At 33.3% G+C, this 18240-nt stretch overlaps 1 protein-coding gene across 1 annotated transcript in view; it reads left to right on the forward strand.

Moving 5' to 3' along the window:
- Positions 1 to 18240, forward strand: part of LOC129229831 (protein scribble homolog) — a 116263-nt gene that overhangs the window by 47251 nt on the left and 50772 nt on the right. Inside the window, exons 21-25 of the mRNA XM_054864204.1 lie at positions 2770 to 2850; positions 3834 to 4013; positions 5047 to 5472; positions 7603 to 7713; positions 17243 to 17305. Of these exons, the coding sequence (XP_054720179.1) occupies positions 2770 to 2850; positions 3834 to 4013; positions 5047 to 5472; positions 7603 to 7713; positions 17243 to 17305 (861 nt within the window). The remainder of the gene's footprint in view (positions 1 to 2769; positions 2851 to 3833; positions 4014 to 5046; positions 5473 to 7602; positions 7714 to 17242; positions 17306 to 18240) is intronic.

An 18240-nucleotide genomic window follows, 5' to 3' on the forward strand; every position in this document is an offset into this window, starting at 1 on the left:
TTGTCATTAATATGTAACCTTTATCTCAGGGTTGTGTTGCTAATAGGATGTTAACATTTTGTAGTCTATATCTGCAGTGATTGTATACCAAAAGTTTCACGTGGAACTGTATTTTAAACTGTGCGAGATTTCTCACTTTTCAGTAAATTACCGCCCATTAGCCAGGGCTAAAGCAGAAATACGTGAAATTCTGCGGGAAATGACTCAGCTGGCGGTGTATTTCACGTATTTCTCACTTTTGTTTGTGTTTCACACAAACCCAAACCCTACTTCAATCCTTACGTTATTCTTGCAGATGTCTGTTTTATGTGGTTGAGACATGCTCTTATTGTTTTTAACTTCAACATAAACTTATATTTAATTCAAATTGCCCTTCTGCAGAATGTTAAGTTTTTGTTTTTCATCTATTCTTTTCCTTTCTGGATAATGTATATAGTTTTCTTTCATGAAGAGTGACATTCCATTAAAAAGATTTTAATTCGTGAAAAAAAAGGATGCCAAATCAGCTCAATTCAGCAGAAATGCTTCCTTTCTGCCGCACATTACATAAAAATAAATAAGATAAAATGAAATACTCATTGAGGAAAACAGAAGCATAAATGCCATAAGCTCGGTGTGTGGTACAGACGCTAGTTAGGAGAAGCTAGACTTATTTATTACAGGGTTGCCACGCACCTGGAAAACCTGGAACTGTCAGGGAAAATGAAAATCGCCTAGAATGGTCAGGGAAATGTCGGGGAAAATCACAAGTTATTGAAATTTCTGGAATTGTCGGGGAATCCCTTCGCAATTTTTCGATCTGATAGGTAAAAATGCTGAGCCATTTGGACAAAAATGCTGAAGTACGGTAAATATCTTGTTCTGGACATGCGAGTTTTCCTGATAGGCGAGAGAAAGAAAATTCAAGCTCATTTTCGAAGACTGAATGTAATAAGATTACAAAAAAAAGGGAAGAAAGAAAGGAAAGAAATATTCATACGAAAAGCATGAAGTTCTGATTTATATCATTCCATTTTATTTTGTTTCTTTTGAAAAAAAAAAAAAAAAAGATTAGCACCATGCTTAGCTAGAAATTACTAGTATTTTCCACAATGCATCTCTGATCGTATTAGTACTTTAATAGCCTTCATTCTGCGTTTATTTTGTTTTTTTCATTTAATGAATAGTGTTCATAAAAATTTTAAGTCTCAAAATTTTAGATTTTAATAGGTTAAAACTTTTTTTGGAAACATGCCAACATTGAAACTGTAGCTTGTCAGAAATTGCTTACTGTGTTTGAGATTTCAGTCCTGTTATAATCAATGTAATTAAATTTTAAATTTGTCTTAACCTAACCCAAATATAAATTACAATTATTGATAATTTTTTAAGCATTATTTGGTTCATAAAGCAGGTTTACTTACATTAAAAATATGTTGTATTGATATTTAATAACTCAAGTTGGCATTCATTAACCTGAAATTTTTTCTAAAAGTGACTGGAAAACCTGGAAATGTCAGGGAATTTCGTTCTTGAACTTTTGTGTGGTAACCCTGTTATTAGTCTCTCAGTATAATTTATTGTTACAAAATTAAATTCCTATTCATAAAAAAGTTAACTAGTGAAAGAAACGTGACAAAAATTAGTAAGCTGCCTCTCTGAGTGATCAAAAAAGTTTGGAATTTTATCCAAGTCTAATTAATAGTTAGTACCTGGATGACCGAGCCTCGCTCGGCTTGAAAAGAATTATTTTTTTTCAAATTATGTTTTTTTAAGGTTCAATACTTTTCCAAATATACTTGAAAAGTTTCACGTTAACGAAATATTATGTACTCGACCTTCTTATAACACTAAAGTACCAAACAAAGAAGATTCTGAATGTAATTAAATCAACATTTTGCTTTAAACTATCTGTTACGTTTGTTTCCACTGTACAATTTCCTTGTCAGTAATTAAAATATTTTGACCTTAGTTTTGCTATGGTGAAATCGGGTTTTAACCGAATACTTCCTTTCATACTATGATGCGTTTCACGATTTTATCCCAATCAAGATTTTCTTTTTGAATAAGTACTTTTAGTTTTTATAGCACAGCATGATATCCATCAGAACTGATGATCCACAAACCATTCCAACAAATGATAACTGTCTTAACAAAACATAAACAATCTCAAGACATACACTTCTTCAAAATAAAATTTAGATGCGTGATTTAAAAAACATGTTAAACTGTTTGATGTGTAAAAAGAAAATAAATAAATAAAATAAAATAGGATGGTCAAGCAATAGTTTCACTTAAAAAAGAAAAAAAGCCTTACATCGACTTACATAATGCTTTTGAATTTGTTTTCAGCCAAGTGTGTTTGAAATTAGCCAAAGTGGCCAATATCAGCCAAGCCTGGCAACCCTAAGCAAGTATGAAATTTTAAAGCGAGAAGAGACAAATTTTCATTGTTATGGTTGCAAATCATCTGCCTGATGCGTCAACTCACAGTTTACTTCAAGGCTTAACTCAATTTGACTTTATATTAAAAAACTGTTTTTTTGTAAAAAATCGCGTTTTTACAGAAAAAACACTGATGTAGATGAACTTAGAATGCAAAACTACAATTAAATCCAAAATTTCATCCAAATCGTTAGAGCCGTTTCCGAGATAAGAAATATATATATATACCCACAAGAATTGCTCGTTTAAAGATAAGATTATTAACAATTCTTTTGACTGAAATGTATTTTTTTGTATTTGACATACAAATATAAGTGCTGATGATTCACGTTTTTTCCTTTTTAGATTCTACATACCACTCTAATAAGGGAACAAAATGGCCTTGGCTTAAGTATCTCTTCTGGCAAAGAAGGTGTTGAATCAGATGTAAGTAAAATTTCTAAACCGCCCATCCTCTTCCCTCCCATATTGTACGTTATGTTTTAAGGTGCTGTACTGAATTAACAATAATAGTAAACATTTGAAGATTTTGACGTATTTCTGACTCTAATATTTTTTAACTGTTATGTGGTCAAACAAATAACAGTTTTAAAATATTCTACTCATGTGATTCAAACTAACAATCATGAATAGGTTGTTAGTTTGAATTTTCCAAAGATAACTGAAACTAAAAAATACCGATACAAGGCCTTATTATTATTGAGCCACAAGTAACTGACATTTTCGAAGCAAAACTATAAGCATTTTTTCACATTCCATATAAAATGTATACTATTTTGAAATCTGGTGTATTGTTTTTTGCTGAATTCAAGTACTGTAGTTTATTTTTAAAAATATTTTTTGGTTGATTAAAAAAAAAGTTTTAAAATTGGTTACTGTCTGACATGTAGAGTGCTTTAATGTCAGTTATTTACTATGTTTTTAATGATACCATCAACCGAGACAACTTTCCCAAGTGGGAAATCTTTGCTGTTTTTTTTAAAATGATGATATCAATCTCTCTAAGTTTGAAAATCAACTAAAAGATACAGTAGTATTTTCACAGCACAAGACACAACCGTAGACATTAGCTGATTTTGGAAATTAGTAGGGTGCTATTTAGGTTTCAGCTACTTAGTTTTTGAAAATCTGCAAAGTTGTCTTGTTGACTGTGTCAAAAACACTATGAAAACTTTGATTTTTTGAATTTACTTCCTTTGAATTATTAAAGGTGTCATGAAAATCTTTGCTTTGAACTTTCCATATGAAATAATCTGATTTCAAAATTATCGAGCAATTTATCAGTTTTGATGCTAAGTTGTAAGGATCTTAGATTTCTTTTATGCATTACATTTTTATTCTGACTTTACATACAAATGAATGTCCTGAGAGAAAAAAAATGTTTTTAATTTCAATCATTATATCAATAGGGCATTTACATTGCTAAAATTTCTGACACTGGTGCAGCTGCAAAGGATGGCAAGCTGAAAGTTGGGGACAAGGTCCTCACGATAAATGGTGTCGATATGGATGGAGCACGGCAAGATCAAGCAGTGTCGCTTCTCAGTGGTTTAGATAGATTTGTACGCTTAGTTGTCCAACGCCAAAAGGTGATGTTTCTCCCTCTTTTTCTGTCCTTTTAAATACTGTATTTAACCAACGGCATGAGTTTTTTTTGAATTGCAAAAGGGTAATTACTGCTCACACCTTTTTCAAAATTATTGCTTCTCATTTATTTGTGAATGTTGTGTTTCAAATCTTTCGTTTAGAAGTTTTCATTGGATTTATTTATTAAAGTTTCAAAAAAGAAAGGATAGTCACAGTAATACATTAACTTGTAAATTTTTTTTAATCAATGTTGTATGTTTTATATAAACAAAATATATTTAATATCGCATGAGGTAAATTGATATTTGGGGGGGGGGGGGGAATTTCAAGTAAGAGAGGTTAATTTTTTTTTCTTTTGTGTTATTTCTATAAGTGAAAATGGCAAATGATTTGTATCATAATATGTATCCAACTGTGAAATTTATTTATAGTTGTAACTTTCTTGAATTGATTTAGGTTGCATATTGATAAAATAACAAACTCTCTCACTCATGAGCTCAGATTTCTTTGTTTTTTAAAATTTGGATTTGAGATAGGGTAAAAAAAGTACAGTAGAACTTTTTCAATCCAAACTAATTGGCACTAGGGAGAATTCATGCTATAAAATTGTTCGGTTTAAAGAACATATTATGTTTTTCACTTGTCCTGTATGTAACAATGGATCGAGTGTGCTTAAAAGGGATCATAAATGTTCTAGAAAAGAAAGAAATGCTTCAGTGTGAAATATCTTTTATTTAATTTACAGTAAAAATAGAATGTATACAGTATATTAGGGTTTAAAAAATTATATCAATTGACATACAATGCTGTACAGTTCCAATGAAGAAGCAACGTTTACTTCAAATGCAATCACTGAGCAGTACACAAAATTAATTTTATTTGTAGTATATGCATTTATGCATTTCAGCAACAGATGTTCAGATTAGCGGACATTCAAATTATGGCGATTTGGAATCAAGAAATTCCACTGCAAATAAATATAATGCCTATACTTTTTTGCTTTTCTGAAATTAACATTGTCTTTTTTGTTTTCAGCTTGTTCCTAGAGACCCCAATACTCCACATCTGCCTGAAAAGTCTGCACTCTCCTTGTCGTCTTCTTCCTTGCTTGCTCAAAAATCTCCAAAACTCATTGGCCTTCCAAGGCCTTACACTCCCAAGTTCTATTCGTCGGGATCCTACATGGCAAACAGGCCTTCCTACATGGGTTCCTACCGACGACCAGAGCTGACTTCAGATTCTGCGACTCAGCCCACGTTCTCTGTCTACACCAAACTCCCAGGGTTGAGGAACGACCCAATTGAACTTGAGAGCTTAACCTCGAACAGAACACCTGTGGTCAATTCATTGCAGTGCAATAATACCGGTGTTAACAAAACAGAAAGCACAGAAAAGGAGGTTCCTAGTGCCTTCTCTAAAAGCAATTGTGTGAATCACGTGAATTCTGTGGGGGAAACTGAGGTTAATCATGTTATGCTTTTTTTTAATTTTAATGAAATCGTAATTAGAAAGTCACATATGCAGGATGTTTATAAAGTCTTGCACTGATAAAAAATTGACTAAAAAAACTGTTTAAGATTTATACATAATTCTTTTTATTTCAATTCTTGTCTCAGTAAGTGTCTTTCTCGTTTGTGCCAATATTGGTTAAAGGCATGTAGGTGGCGCTAACATCAAAAACTAAAAATGACACCTGTGATAGAAAACATAATTTTGAGTTAAGCATAAAAATAAAATGAGAAATTAATTTAAACTAAAGTAGGTGAATTTTCGTAAACAGTACAGATTTTATAATCACCCTGTATGTAATGAATGTGTAATGTACTTGTTTTTTGGATTTTTAATTTTTTTTAAATTAATAATACCCCAAAAATGCATGTTTTTATAGCTTTAGCTATTTGCTGTATCTGGAAATTAAAACTTCTTCATGTTAATCTAAAATAATTTTTGTATAATGTTAAAAATATTTTTGAAAATGTTTTTGTTTCTTGATTTTACTGGCTGAAAAGTAATTTTTCTTATTCTACTGTATGTTTTCAAAGTTCAAATAGAAAAGAAAGAGACCTTATTTACTGATTTTTGTGGACATAGTACTAACAAAATTAATAGCAAAAATACTAACAGGTGAAATGAAGTGCAGTTTGCTGAAACAAATGAAAAACTCAAAGTTTTTTCTGATGTTAATTGCTTGATGTAAAAGACACCTCTTGCTAGCCAATTGTGCTAAGAAAAGAAAATGGTGACTTTGCAAAGAAGAAAATGTGTAATGGTTAGTCGAAAAAATTGCCAATAATTGTGCAAAGACATTTTTGACCATAAGGATCCACCAAGTGTGACATTTGGTGGATCTGTATGGTACATTTCTTTGTTAGGTAAACAGTGATTTTGTTTTAGCTAACCATCAGCCCGTCTTTTTCTTCTGTTCATCGAAATTTTCTGTTATTAGCTCAACTGGATAGTAACAAGTGCCCTCTGCATCAGGCAATTGATATTGTTATTATTAGCATTATTAAACCAGCACCTGCTAGACTATAATGATGTAGTTTGTATGTAGTGAAAGAGAGGGGCAAGTTTCGATCACAAACCATCACAGATTCAAGTGAAACTGCTTGCTGTTCCAGGGGGTTAGTGAGCGATAGCGAGCAGGAGATAGAAGTCTCCTAGTATTTGAAATTAAATTGTTATGGGAAAACCTTGTTTTTCTTTTTCAAAGACATTCGATAGTTTTGTTTTTCTGTTACTAAGTTTTTAATTTTCATCCTAATATTTTTATTAGTTTGAAATACAACAAATATCTATATATAAGAAATTTATTTCGGTGACCCATTGTGTTTTTCTCCACTTAACTGTCATATTTCCAATGTTATTTTAAATAAAAGAACTAGAAATATAAATACATCAGTGACCCCTATGTAGCTATTGTGTTAATTTATGCATTCATTTATTTTAAACAGTCTTTTCATAAATTTCTATAATGTACTGAGTATTTTTATTTATTTATTTTTTGAATGTTTGATACACACGCCTCTGAGGCCCATAGTTAGATGTTGTCATTGGCCATTTAAAACGAAAGTAATCAGCAGTCTTTGAACAAAGGTATTTGGCCTAGTAGCCAAAATGTGTCATAAATCGAGCCATAGTAATCACACATACTTACATTGCCACCCAATAATATTATTCAAGTTTAGCTCTTTATTTATTTTTTTTATGACAAATGTTTAACTAAATTGTTAGTTGGCACAGGATGTATGTTGGTCATGCTAATCTCATAAAGAATTTTAAAAATTGTTAAATTACATTCAGTAAACAGGACAATGATGAAAAAGCAAATAATTTAAAAAAGGAACCCAGTCTCTATTCTAAGACTAAGTTTAAAATTCCCATTTTCTCATTTCTAGCTGTTCGTGACTGGTCAGTCACATTTGCTATTTTTCTTTGTTTTTCAACCAATTAATGTGCACCAAGCTTTCATTGTAATTTTGTCTATATGATAACTAGCATATTGTTCTTTCCATATTGATTCTTAAATTGTGTACATGGAATTTCAACTTGATTTGATAATTTTAGTATAATGGTCATTTTCTGTTTCAGGTAGTGAGTCTGGTAAAAGCTGGAGGACCTTTGGGTCTCAGCATTATTGGGGGTGTGGATCATGCATGTCATCCCTTTGGTGCTGGGGAACCTGGTATTTTTATTTCCAAGGTAGTGCTCATTTTTGATGAACAAATATGAATGCTTATATATGCTGTATTTCCTGACCTTACAAGACTTTTTTACTCCAATGTACAGTGAAATCTCGTTACAATGAACTCTAAGGGGACGATAAAAAATTTTTTTGTAAAACAATCGTCTTAAAACTTTCTATATTTTTATAAGGATGTTAATTTTGCAAATCTACACTCTAATATAATTAGATCCACAACATTTACCATTACTAACTGTTTAAAATGTAATTAAACTCATTATTTGTTCTGTAAAAACATAGAGAAAAATATTGAACACTGACCTTTTATTCATTAGTAGTCTTCACAAAAAGTGTTATTTTCTTTTTTAGTAGAGATTTGGTCCCAGAAGACATTATAAATAAGTCTGGATCTACGTACGCATTGCGAGGAGGGGGGAGGCACGTCCTTAAGGGGCCCAATGGCCCTAGAAATTTTTAAAAAAATGAAACTAAGACTTATTAACATTACAAATATACACTGTTGCCATCTAGGAGGAGCCCTACAGAGTTTTTGCAAGGGGGCCTCAAATTTATAGATCCGAGCCTAATTATGAACAATTCTGATTTATGAACGCCACTTATACTGACCAACTTCGAAAACTTGGGATACCACCATGTAGATCCCTGGGAACTGCTTAAATTTTGGTTAGGCAGCTGCTGAAATTTATTTCTGTTATTGAGCTCCTTTAGCAGTCTAAGCGGGGACAGTACAATAGACCTGCGGTCTCGGTGCTTGCGCTCGTTTAAAGCGCCCCCCCCCTTTTCACTTTATACTTCATATACTGACCACAAGGAAAGTTAAAATCTTTCTAACCTTCTTGCAAATTTGCAAGGTGCTTCACAATTGATGCGACTAGACACCTGCTTTTGCTGTCGCTCATCTACTTAGTTTCAACGTGAGCAAATTTACACCTTGAATGAATATGTTTTGAAATTACAAACTGAGTTTTCATGTTACAACTTGAGAGATTCGTTTTCTTATTTTCAAAAGCAGCACTGAATAAAAAATATTCAAACTAACATTTAGAAAAACAATTGTTGTTGCAAATTTTTGAAGGAATTCTTTTCATTAAAACAAGATTTTTCATACGTTACCTTCATGAGTTTTAAAATCGCACCAAACGTTTTGTTTGTCGTAGCGGATATTTTTTTTTTGTGTCAGGATTTCACTGTATATCCTAAAATCAACGTGTGTCTTATGGGCCCAAGCTTATCCATTTATCCTTTAAAATGCGAGGAAATTTTTGGGAAAATACTATTAAGTATTGCTTCTTGCAACAGACGTATTAAATGGTTGACTTTATTATAAATGTTGATTGGTTTAGAGAAGGTAAGTATTTTTTTTTTCATTTTACCTGCAGTGATAGTGTTGAACTTCTGGGCTTTTACAATGAAAAATAAAGCTGATATTTACTAATTTTCTAATTTAACAGTTCCCTTTTTGTTGCATGAGGAGTGATTCTTAAAATAGGTACTTACGTCTTTTTCATCTGATCCAAATTTTTGCCTTCACTAAAGAACTTTCAATAAGCATTGAACTTTGATATGTATTATTTCGCTAGGAAATATAACGAGCTTGTGTGCTTTTCTCTTTCTTTAAATGGGAAACTTCTGTAAGCATTGTTGAAATTATATTTAAACTGTGGCTGAATTTTTTGAGCATCCACCCCCCTCCCCCAGTTAAAAGCTAGATCAGAACATTATTTTTGTATTTAGCTTATCCAAATTCAGTTAACATTTAAAATTTTAAAATTTCCTACCCTAGAAAGGCTTGAAAATATCTTTGGTGAAAACAATAAAATGTTTAAATTTTTTGCAGCAACGGGCTCTGGGCCCAGCTAGGCTGGTCCTAGTCGGTTTATAAATCCCCAATGAAGATCAATGGCCATCTTAAAGTTAACCAATCCCTTGCTCAATACCTCCTCTTCCAATAAACTGTTCCAAGTGCCCACAATCCTACTAAAGCAACCCTACTAAATTTTTCCCAATTTCCAGGTTAGCCTGAGATTTGAATTGCTTAAAACAATGACCCCTTGTCCTTCTTTCTGTGCAAAAATTTAACCCATTAACATCTTTCATTTTGATAAATTAATACAACTGAATCATGCCCCCTCTGACTCTCCTTTGCTCCAGGCTATACATATAAGGCCTTTTAAGTCCGGTATCATAATCGAAATCTGAAAGTCTCCTTATTAGTCAAGTAGTCCTTCTTTGAACCAGCCATTCCAATAAATCTAATTATCTTTCCCAAAGATAAGGAGACCAAAACTGAACAGCATACTCCAAATGAGGTCTTATTAAACTCATATATAAAGGCAAAAGAACCTTCTTAGATTTGTTTGAAACAGATTTATTGATAAACCGAAGCATTCTGTTATCTTTGTTACTTGCAATGCTGCACTGATTTATTAAGACACCCAGATCAAGAACATTTTCTGCCTGTCTAATGACTGAACCTTGTAAATAATAATGCTTATTTCCAAGACCTAAGTGTAGCTTCTGACATTTCCCACCTATCCACCCACTTCGTAATATGATCAAAATCCTCTTGAAGCTGTTTTACGTGTTTTTTATTTTCTGCAAAACCCATAGCTTTTACATCTAAAACATTAGCTTTATAACCCACAAACTTACAAATTAATTTTCTGACACTTGTTTTTGGGAGCAAAAGAATATATTTTTTTTCTTTTTGCAAAAACCTATTCCTTTGACCCCCTAAAATCTGCTTATAAATGGGAAGGCGTCTGAAAGAAATGAAATATTCAGAAAAAGTTTTTTTTTAAATGTCTTTTATCCATTAGCTCATAACATTTGATAGAGAATTCCTTCTAAACTAGAATAGGTGACTGGATGTTAATCTGGGGTTTTGCGCATCATAACATTGATTGTGCTTTGAAAACTGAGTGTTTGGAAAATTGTCCCTGAAAATAAGATTGATAGATGGAGACATTAATAAATGTTGCAAGAAATGTCTCTATTTTCCTCTAATATCCTGATTTTTAACTTAAGTGCATTCTGGGAAAAGTGATAGCGGAAGTAAACAAAGAGGGTGCCAAAAGTTTGGTGCCAACATTTGCTACTTATATGAATTACTATGATTGAGAGATTCTGTTCGTAAAAATTTCACATTTCTGATTGATGCTGTTTTCAGCATCCCAGCTCTAAGCAGACAGTGATAACACTAAGTGTCACATTCCTTTGATTACTTTCACTATAGTCAGGTTGAGAATCCTGCTGGTTGTGTCATGAGGATGACACAACCAGCATCAGAGGAACACAAGAGGGGCGTGAGATTAAAATTCTTTAAATGGCTTCCACTACCACCTGCATTTTAAAGATACTCAAACATAACAGTTTGTATCTTGAAGTCTTGAAATTGCTCATCATTTCCCTTTCAGCAAATATTTTATTGCTCATCATTTCCCTTTCAGCAAATATTTTCAGGTCTTAAATGTTGTTTTTAAAGTTTTTTTTTTTTTAATTTTCTTTAAACCAACTAGTATCCTTTATTAATTTTGTCAATGGGAAAACTAGATTCAGCATTCAAAACATATTGCGTTATTTTCAGGTCCTTGATTTTTTTTATGGATATTTACAAAATCCTTTATTTTTGTTCCACCAAACAAATACCTACCGAATTTTTGTTTTCAAAGATATTACATTTTGTAGGGTCTGGTGGGGGAAAGTGGTCAATGGGGTAGTGGTCATTCGTCAAATAAATGGCTAAAGCTTGGTAATAAATGTTCGAATGAATGTGAAAATTTTATTACAGAGTAAGGCAGTTAGAAACTAAATTTTGAGTACAAAATTTTATTTGGTAAAAAAAAATATTTTGTGTGAATATGAAAAGTTTTTAAATCTAAACACCTCTTTTAACTTCCTTGGGAAATTTTGTTTGTTAGAATTATGAACAGATTGACTGCATAGGAAGCTTCCTACATGTCTCAAGAACTCTTACTCATTAGCAGTTAGCCGAATCTATTTTAGATAATTTTTTAGAACAATTTAAGTAAGATGCGGTAAAGTGGTCATAGTATTAGACGTAACAAGTATTGTTCTTCTAATGTCATTTAATCATTAAGTATAAGGCAGATAAAAATTAAATATTAATTTCACTTAATATGTATTGTTTTTACAGTAAATGGGGTTAAATATATGAGTATATGCGTATGCATACGCATATACTCGTGTAGGCACGTACATAGACGTATTCACATAAATGCACCAATTAATACGTATATGGGTATCTGCAAGTCTTTTTAATCTATACAGGTATACATTCGACTATACACGCATATACTCACTTATACTCGTATATACATAAATACGTGTATACTCGGGTGGACACGTATATACGCGTAAGTACTCGAGTAAACACTTACATACAAGCATATGATATACAAGTATACAGGGTGAGTTTAAACTTTTCGGCAAATTATTAAAAGGTGTTAGAGGGGAGGATGAGAAGTAAGAATCATAAGGAATATAAGATCAAAAACACAATACTGACGCACTACATGCACGCAAAGCCAGAATCTAATGGATGCAAAACAGGTCAAAAATTTATTACACAAAGACAGTTTTACACAACATTTTAGGTCTCAAGAAAATTTTAAAGCGATTGATGAAATTTGCTGCCTGTAGCTGTGATACATGTGCGTCACAATCACAAAGAACACTCTGTTGCAATAACAAGACTTTTGAAAAACTTTCATCAGCCGCTGCGCCTTTGTTGCGATGCTTGTATTAGAGCTACTACACGCCGTAACTTTTAACAACTGCTCTAAATATTTCTTAAAAACTAAAATCTTGGGTAAAATCATATTTGTGTAACAAATTTGTGATTTGTTTTGCATCCATCAGTTTATGGCTTTGTGTGCATGTAGCACATCAGCGAACGTAAGTTCCTTATACTTTTTTCCTTCTTATCTTCCCCTCCCACACCCCTTAGATTTTTGCCCAAGAGCTTGGATTCACTCTGTAGGCACACATGTATATAAGCTTGTATACTCGAGTATACATACATGTACTGCTGTATACACATAAATGTACGTATATACGTCTATACAGGTATATAATCGTGTTTTCACGTAAACATACGTATACTAATGCTTCACAATTGGAGTAGACACGTACAAACACGCACTGGATGTATCCACGAATTAACTCATGTATACTCGTACATGTGTGTATGTACACTTATATATGCATCTATACGTACACGTATATTCTCATGTATGCACGTATATACTCGAGATACAAGTGCATACATACACTCATATGATGTTCGTTTACACGCTTATATACCCGTACATACACGTGACACGTATATACTCGTGTATACACGTATATACTTGAGTAGGCACGTGCATGCATGTATCTGATGCATACATGTATCTACTCATATATGAACGTGTTTACTAATGTTTACACGACACGTATATACTCGTGTATGCAACATATGCTTGTGCATCTACTTGTAACTATAAAAATAACCGAAATATACAAATATTAGATTTTTTGATAATGGTTTTGAATCTAGTTTTAACTATGACCACTTTACCCCATGCTATGACCACTTTCCCCCACCCCATGGGGTAAAGTGGTCATAAAGACAAAGGGAAAAGAAAGTGTTATAACGCTACTTAAATCAATATTTATTTTCCTAAAACTCATAGTCCGGTCAATTTACACATTTGAAATAACAAAAATTCCGGGAAAACTAAATTTTTGTAGGGACCTTGGGTTTACTATTACAAATAAGGTGCCAAAAGTCCCCATCGATCCCATGTGCGCTAAAAAAGTTATTCGGGGTCAAAGGTCAAAATTTTAGGCTTTTTGGATTTTTCTCAAAAACGGTAAGTTTTATCGAAAAGTACCGCAGACCAAAGTTGTAGATCTCAAAATTCTCTATAAAAATGGTCCTTATCATTTTTTTTTCTCCAAGACCAAACCTTCCCAGATATTGCGTAGTCTCAAAAGACAGCCAGCCATTTACAGAATCCCCTCTACTCGCGTGGCCTTGAATAACATCTGGCTATTCTAGTCCGTGTGGCATCGTTCACGTACCCAGAGGTGCCCAACCCACTAAGAGCAAAGGCGCACCCGCTCATTTTCGCGGAAATCCCCCCCAAAAGCATGCCTTCCCCCAAATAAAAAATATTCCTCAAAACAATCCCCCTAAAAATTTCGATGGCGCAGTCTGGGCCGTGACCCCTCCTAGGGGGGGGGAGGGCACTCCTGACGTACCTGCTTCTTTTAGAGTTAAACGTGCAGTTCGAGTGAATAAACGTATTTATCACAAGCGTCTACTGTTGTTTGTGCTGATTAATGTTTAAGAAAAATGTAACAATTTCGCTTTATTTGCAATAAACTTTTGACTGAAGGTGAAACTGTTGTGCTGGGCAGTTATGGAATGCCAACTTTAATCGATGCAAGTCTCGGGAGAAGTTATAAGAATGCCAATTATTTAAGAAGTCAAAAATCCGTTACAATTCGCGTGGATTGCAGAAAATCATACACCCGGAAAAATTCAATCTCTACAGCAATGTGAGGATAAAGAGGCCAGTACTTCAAAAGTAAGTCCTCCTCGTACTGTAGCGCGATTAAGTGAATTTGAATCCAGCTTTTGTTTTTAAAAACACTGCTTATTTTGTGGCTGTAAAGCGGATGAGGAGGCTGAGAAGAAGAAAACGCAGAATAATGAAAGAAAAATTCATAAAGCAGCGACTAAATCATACTCAAAATTAAAACGTGCAAGAGCAGCTTTTGACACACCTCAGAACGATCTTTAGCTAATTTTAAAAGTGATTCTTTGAATGTAAGTGTGGAAACTTTAAATTTTTCTGCCATAATTCTGCGTTTTGTTCTTCTCAGTCTCTTCATCCGCTTCCTCGCCACAAAATAAGCAGTGTTTTTTACAACAAAAGCTGGATTCAGATTCACTTAATCCCGCTCTTGTTCGAGGTGGACTTACTTTTGAATTACTGACCATGCTCATTAGGGTGGATTGAAAAAAATCAAAATCTGATAAACGCTAAGTAATAGCCTGGAAAAATTGCCTTTTGTAGAGGTATTTGGTTCAACAAAAGGATTTCGACCGCAAAAAATATCTTGAGGTGTCGCTCGCGCCTCGAAGTTGACCATAAATGCATAAAAACTGGAAAAAGTTATAATAATTTCATCAAATATCAAAATTTGAGAAATTTAATGTTATCGCTTTTAAGAGCAGGCTTTTTGTGTAGATTACACATTGCATAAGATCATTTTAATAATTAACTGTATTTTAAAGTTCCACACATGTGTTGAGTCTTGAATTTGACCAATATAGTCAGAATTGAATAACATCGTGTTGCTCCGTACTTAGAGAAAAAAAATTAGAAGTTATGATTTGTAAAAGTTTGTTTTCATATTAATTAATTCTTACATACATACAAAAAAAATAAATAAATAAAAGCATTTCTTATCTAGTAAAAAAATGTTTAATTCTCCCCTTAGCAGATAACTTTGCCTCAAAATGTCAAATTTACCTATGATAGAAAACAAAGGTTAAGTATAAAAATTTTAAAATAATGTGGCTTGCAACAGCCCACATCAGTCACCCTTTGAAACAAAAGACGTTGCTAAAGAAATTTTAATGGGTTTTGAGCCCTCAAACTGCAACCACATTGATTACAATAAAACATAAGTTTTGCATGCGAGTTGAACTATTTTACTTCTCATAATTTTCAGTCTTGATTGAAATTGTGGCTTGATGGTATTGCGGCTTAATATTTCTAGATTCGAATCTGACTCGAATAAATCCATCCCTTTTGGTTAGGCAGCAAACTACCTGACATTTATTTTTCTTATATTACCTATCGTCTCACTGCATTAGTATGACACGTGAGGTTTTGAGTACCTGACACTTCTTTTTCTTATTTTACCTATCGTCTCGCTGCTTTAGTATGACGTGAAGTTTTGAAAACCATACTACTCTGTAGGTTCGCCACCAAGCAATTTCTTTCAAAGTTTTATCGGAAGTCCACTTTTTGAAAGAGGGAGCTGCCGAGTTTTACCAGTTCTGCTTATCGATGAGCTCATAGCAGTCTCTCTGCTTCAAAATTGAAATCTGGAATTATACATGTTCATTGTCCATCTTCGAACTGATCGTCGTAATCCGTCTTGAAACAAGTTCTCTGATGATGGTCATCCGCAATGCCTAGTGTTATATTTTTTAGATTCTCAAAGTAACCAGTTTACAGAACAAGAGCTGATGTTCTAAACATAGTACGTTGGCAAGTTTAAAAAATTCGATTGTATAACGAAAATTTACAATTTCAGATTTCAACTTGAGTTCTTTGATAAGCAGAAGTGGGAAAACTCAGATCATCTTCTTAAAAAAGGAATATCAGATAAAACTTTAAAAGAAATGGTGCTTGAGGACGTAACTACTGAATTATATGATTTCCAATACCTCACGTTATACTAAAGCAGTGAGACGATGCGTAAAATTAGACGAAGAAGCGTCAAACACAGTTTGTTGTCTAACCAAGAGAGATGGATTTCTTAGAGTCAGATTAGAATCCAGAAATCTTACTCACAATGTATCACTAAGGCCAAACATTGTCAGAAGTCAAGATAATAATGTGACTCGCCAGCCAAACTATGTTTTATTGTATGAAATGTGGTTACAGTTTGAGAGCTCAAAACACATTTAAAGGGGGGCTGTTTTGAGGGGTATTTTTCTCAGTTTTTGGAGGGGGACTCTTGCTTCTTGGGGGGGGGGGCTCCGCGATATTGAGGGGTGCGCCCATGCCCTTAGTAGGTCCGGCCCCTTTGAGTACGTGAACGATGCCACACGGACTAGAATAACCAGATGTTATTCAAGGCCATGCAAGTAGAGGGGATTCTGTAAATGACTGGCTGTCTTTTGAGAGTACGCAATATCTGGGAAGGTTTGGTCTTGGAGGAAAAAATCATAAGGACCATTTTTATAGAGAATTTTGAGATCTACAACTTTGGTCTGCGGTACTTTTCGATAAAACTTGCCGTTTTTGAGAAAAATTCAAAAAACCTAAAATTTTGACCCTTGACCCCGAATAACTTTTTTTGCGCACATGGGATCGATGGGAACTTTTGGCACCTTATTTGTAATAGTAAGCCCAAGATCCCTACAAAAATTTAGCTTTCCCCGGAATTTTTGTTATTTGATCACTATTTTTATGTCTAAATTGACCGGGCTATCAATGTACCGTGTTCTTTAATAATGCAATGTAAAATGAAACCAAAAAAAGTTTAAGTATTTAAAGAATTTATTGTATTTAGTATTCAATTAAGTTGAAAACCTACGATTTTATGACCACTTTATCCCACCAGACCCTATTCATTCTGCATAGTTGAAACTTGGCTGTATTTTGAATGTAATGCAATTTTTCACTAGAGATATTGATAATTATTGTAATACATTACTGCATGTTTGTTGTGAATGTGTTGCTGCTTTGGTTTTTAATTTTGTATTACTTGCAGATCGTCCCAGAAGGTGCAGCAGCCATGACTAAAAAACTAAAAGTTGGTGATAGACTTTTAAAGGTATGTTTTTTTATAACTAAAGACAGGTTAACACTTGTATCCATAAGTTTTTTTTTTTTTTTTTTGTCTAATTTTTAACTGATATTTACAGTATGTTGTGTGTTGATTCTAAATATGAGAACACTTTTCTGTTTCCTTGATTAGGTTTGTTGTATTTAAATTCAAAATTTTTTTATAGTGTATTGTGCCGTTTTCAGCTGATTGTTTCAAGCCATATCTATTGATATAGGTATTTGATTGTATATGTCATATATCCATCATTTCAAACTTTTCTGAAGGAGGGGGGGAAGAGAAGTAAAGGGTGTATACTCATTCCAGAAAACAGCAAAACCCATGCCCACTTGCATGTAAATATGTTGCCTGGGGGAGCAATTAATCCCACCCCACTCGACCCTTCCAACTGAACGGCCTGATTATTGTGTATTAAGACCTTTCTAGTTGCTTTCTTTGCCTAACATCATTAAAGATTGCGTAAAGGATTGATTTTAGGACTTAAATTTCAAAATTTTTCCGGGGGAGTTCCTCCAAAGCCCCTCTTACCCATTTTAAAGATTCATCCGAAATTTATTTGTAGGACTTCAATTTCAAAGCATTTCTGAACAGAGTTTCCACAAGTCAGGGAAAACCTGGAACGATCTTGAAGGAATTTATCTTTCGATAAAAACATGCCATGGAAAATCATTAATTTTGTGAAAAATATGAGAAATTCTAAAAGCCTTGAGCAATAAATACCATGTCAGATCAATCACCTTCTTGACCTCACCATTTTCGATATTAACGAAATTTGGTGTGAGGGACACATATTACAAGATAACTAATTCTGCCAATTTTTAGAATTATATTTTAAAAATTTTACAAAATACAGGGCTGTTAAAAAACTAAAAACACAAAAAAGACGAAAAGTTGTGTCATACAAATGACGAACTTCTCTCCTA

This window comes from Uloborus diversus, chromosome 9 (assembly GCF_026930045.1).
Source record: "Uloborus diversus isolate 005 chromosome 9, Udiv.v.3.1, whole genome shotgun sequence".
NCBI lineage: Eukaryota > Metazoa > Arthropoda > Arachnida > Araneae > Uloboridae > Uloborus > Uloborus diversus.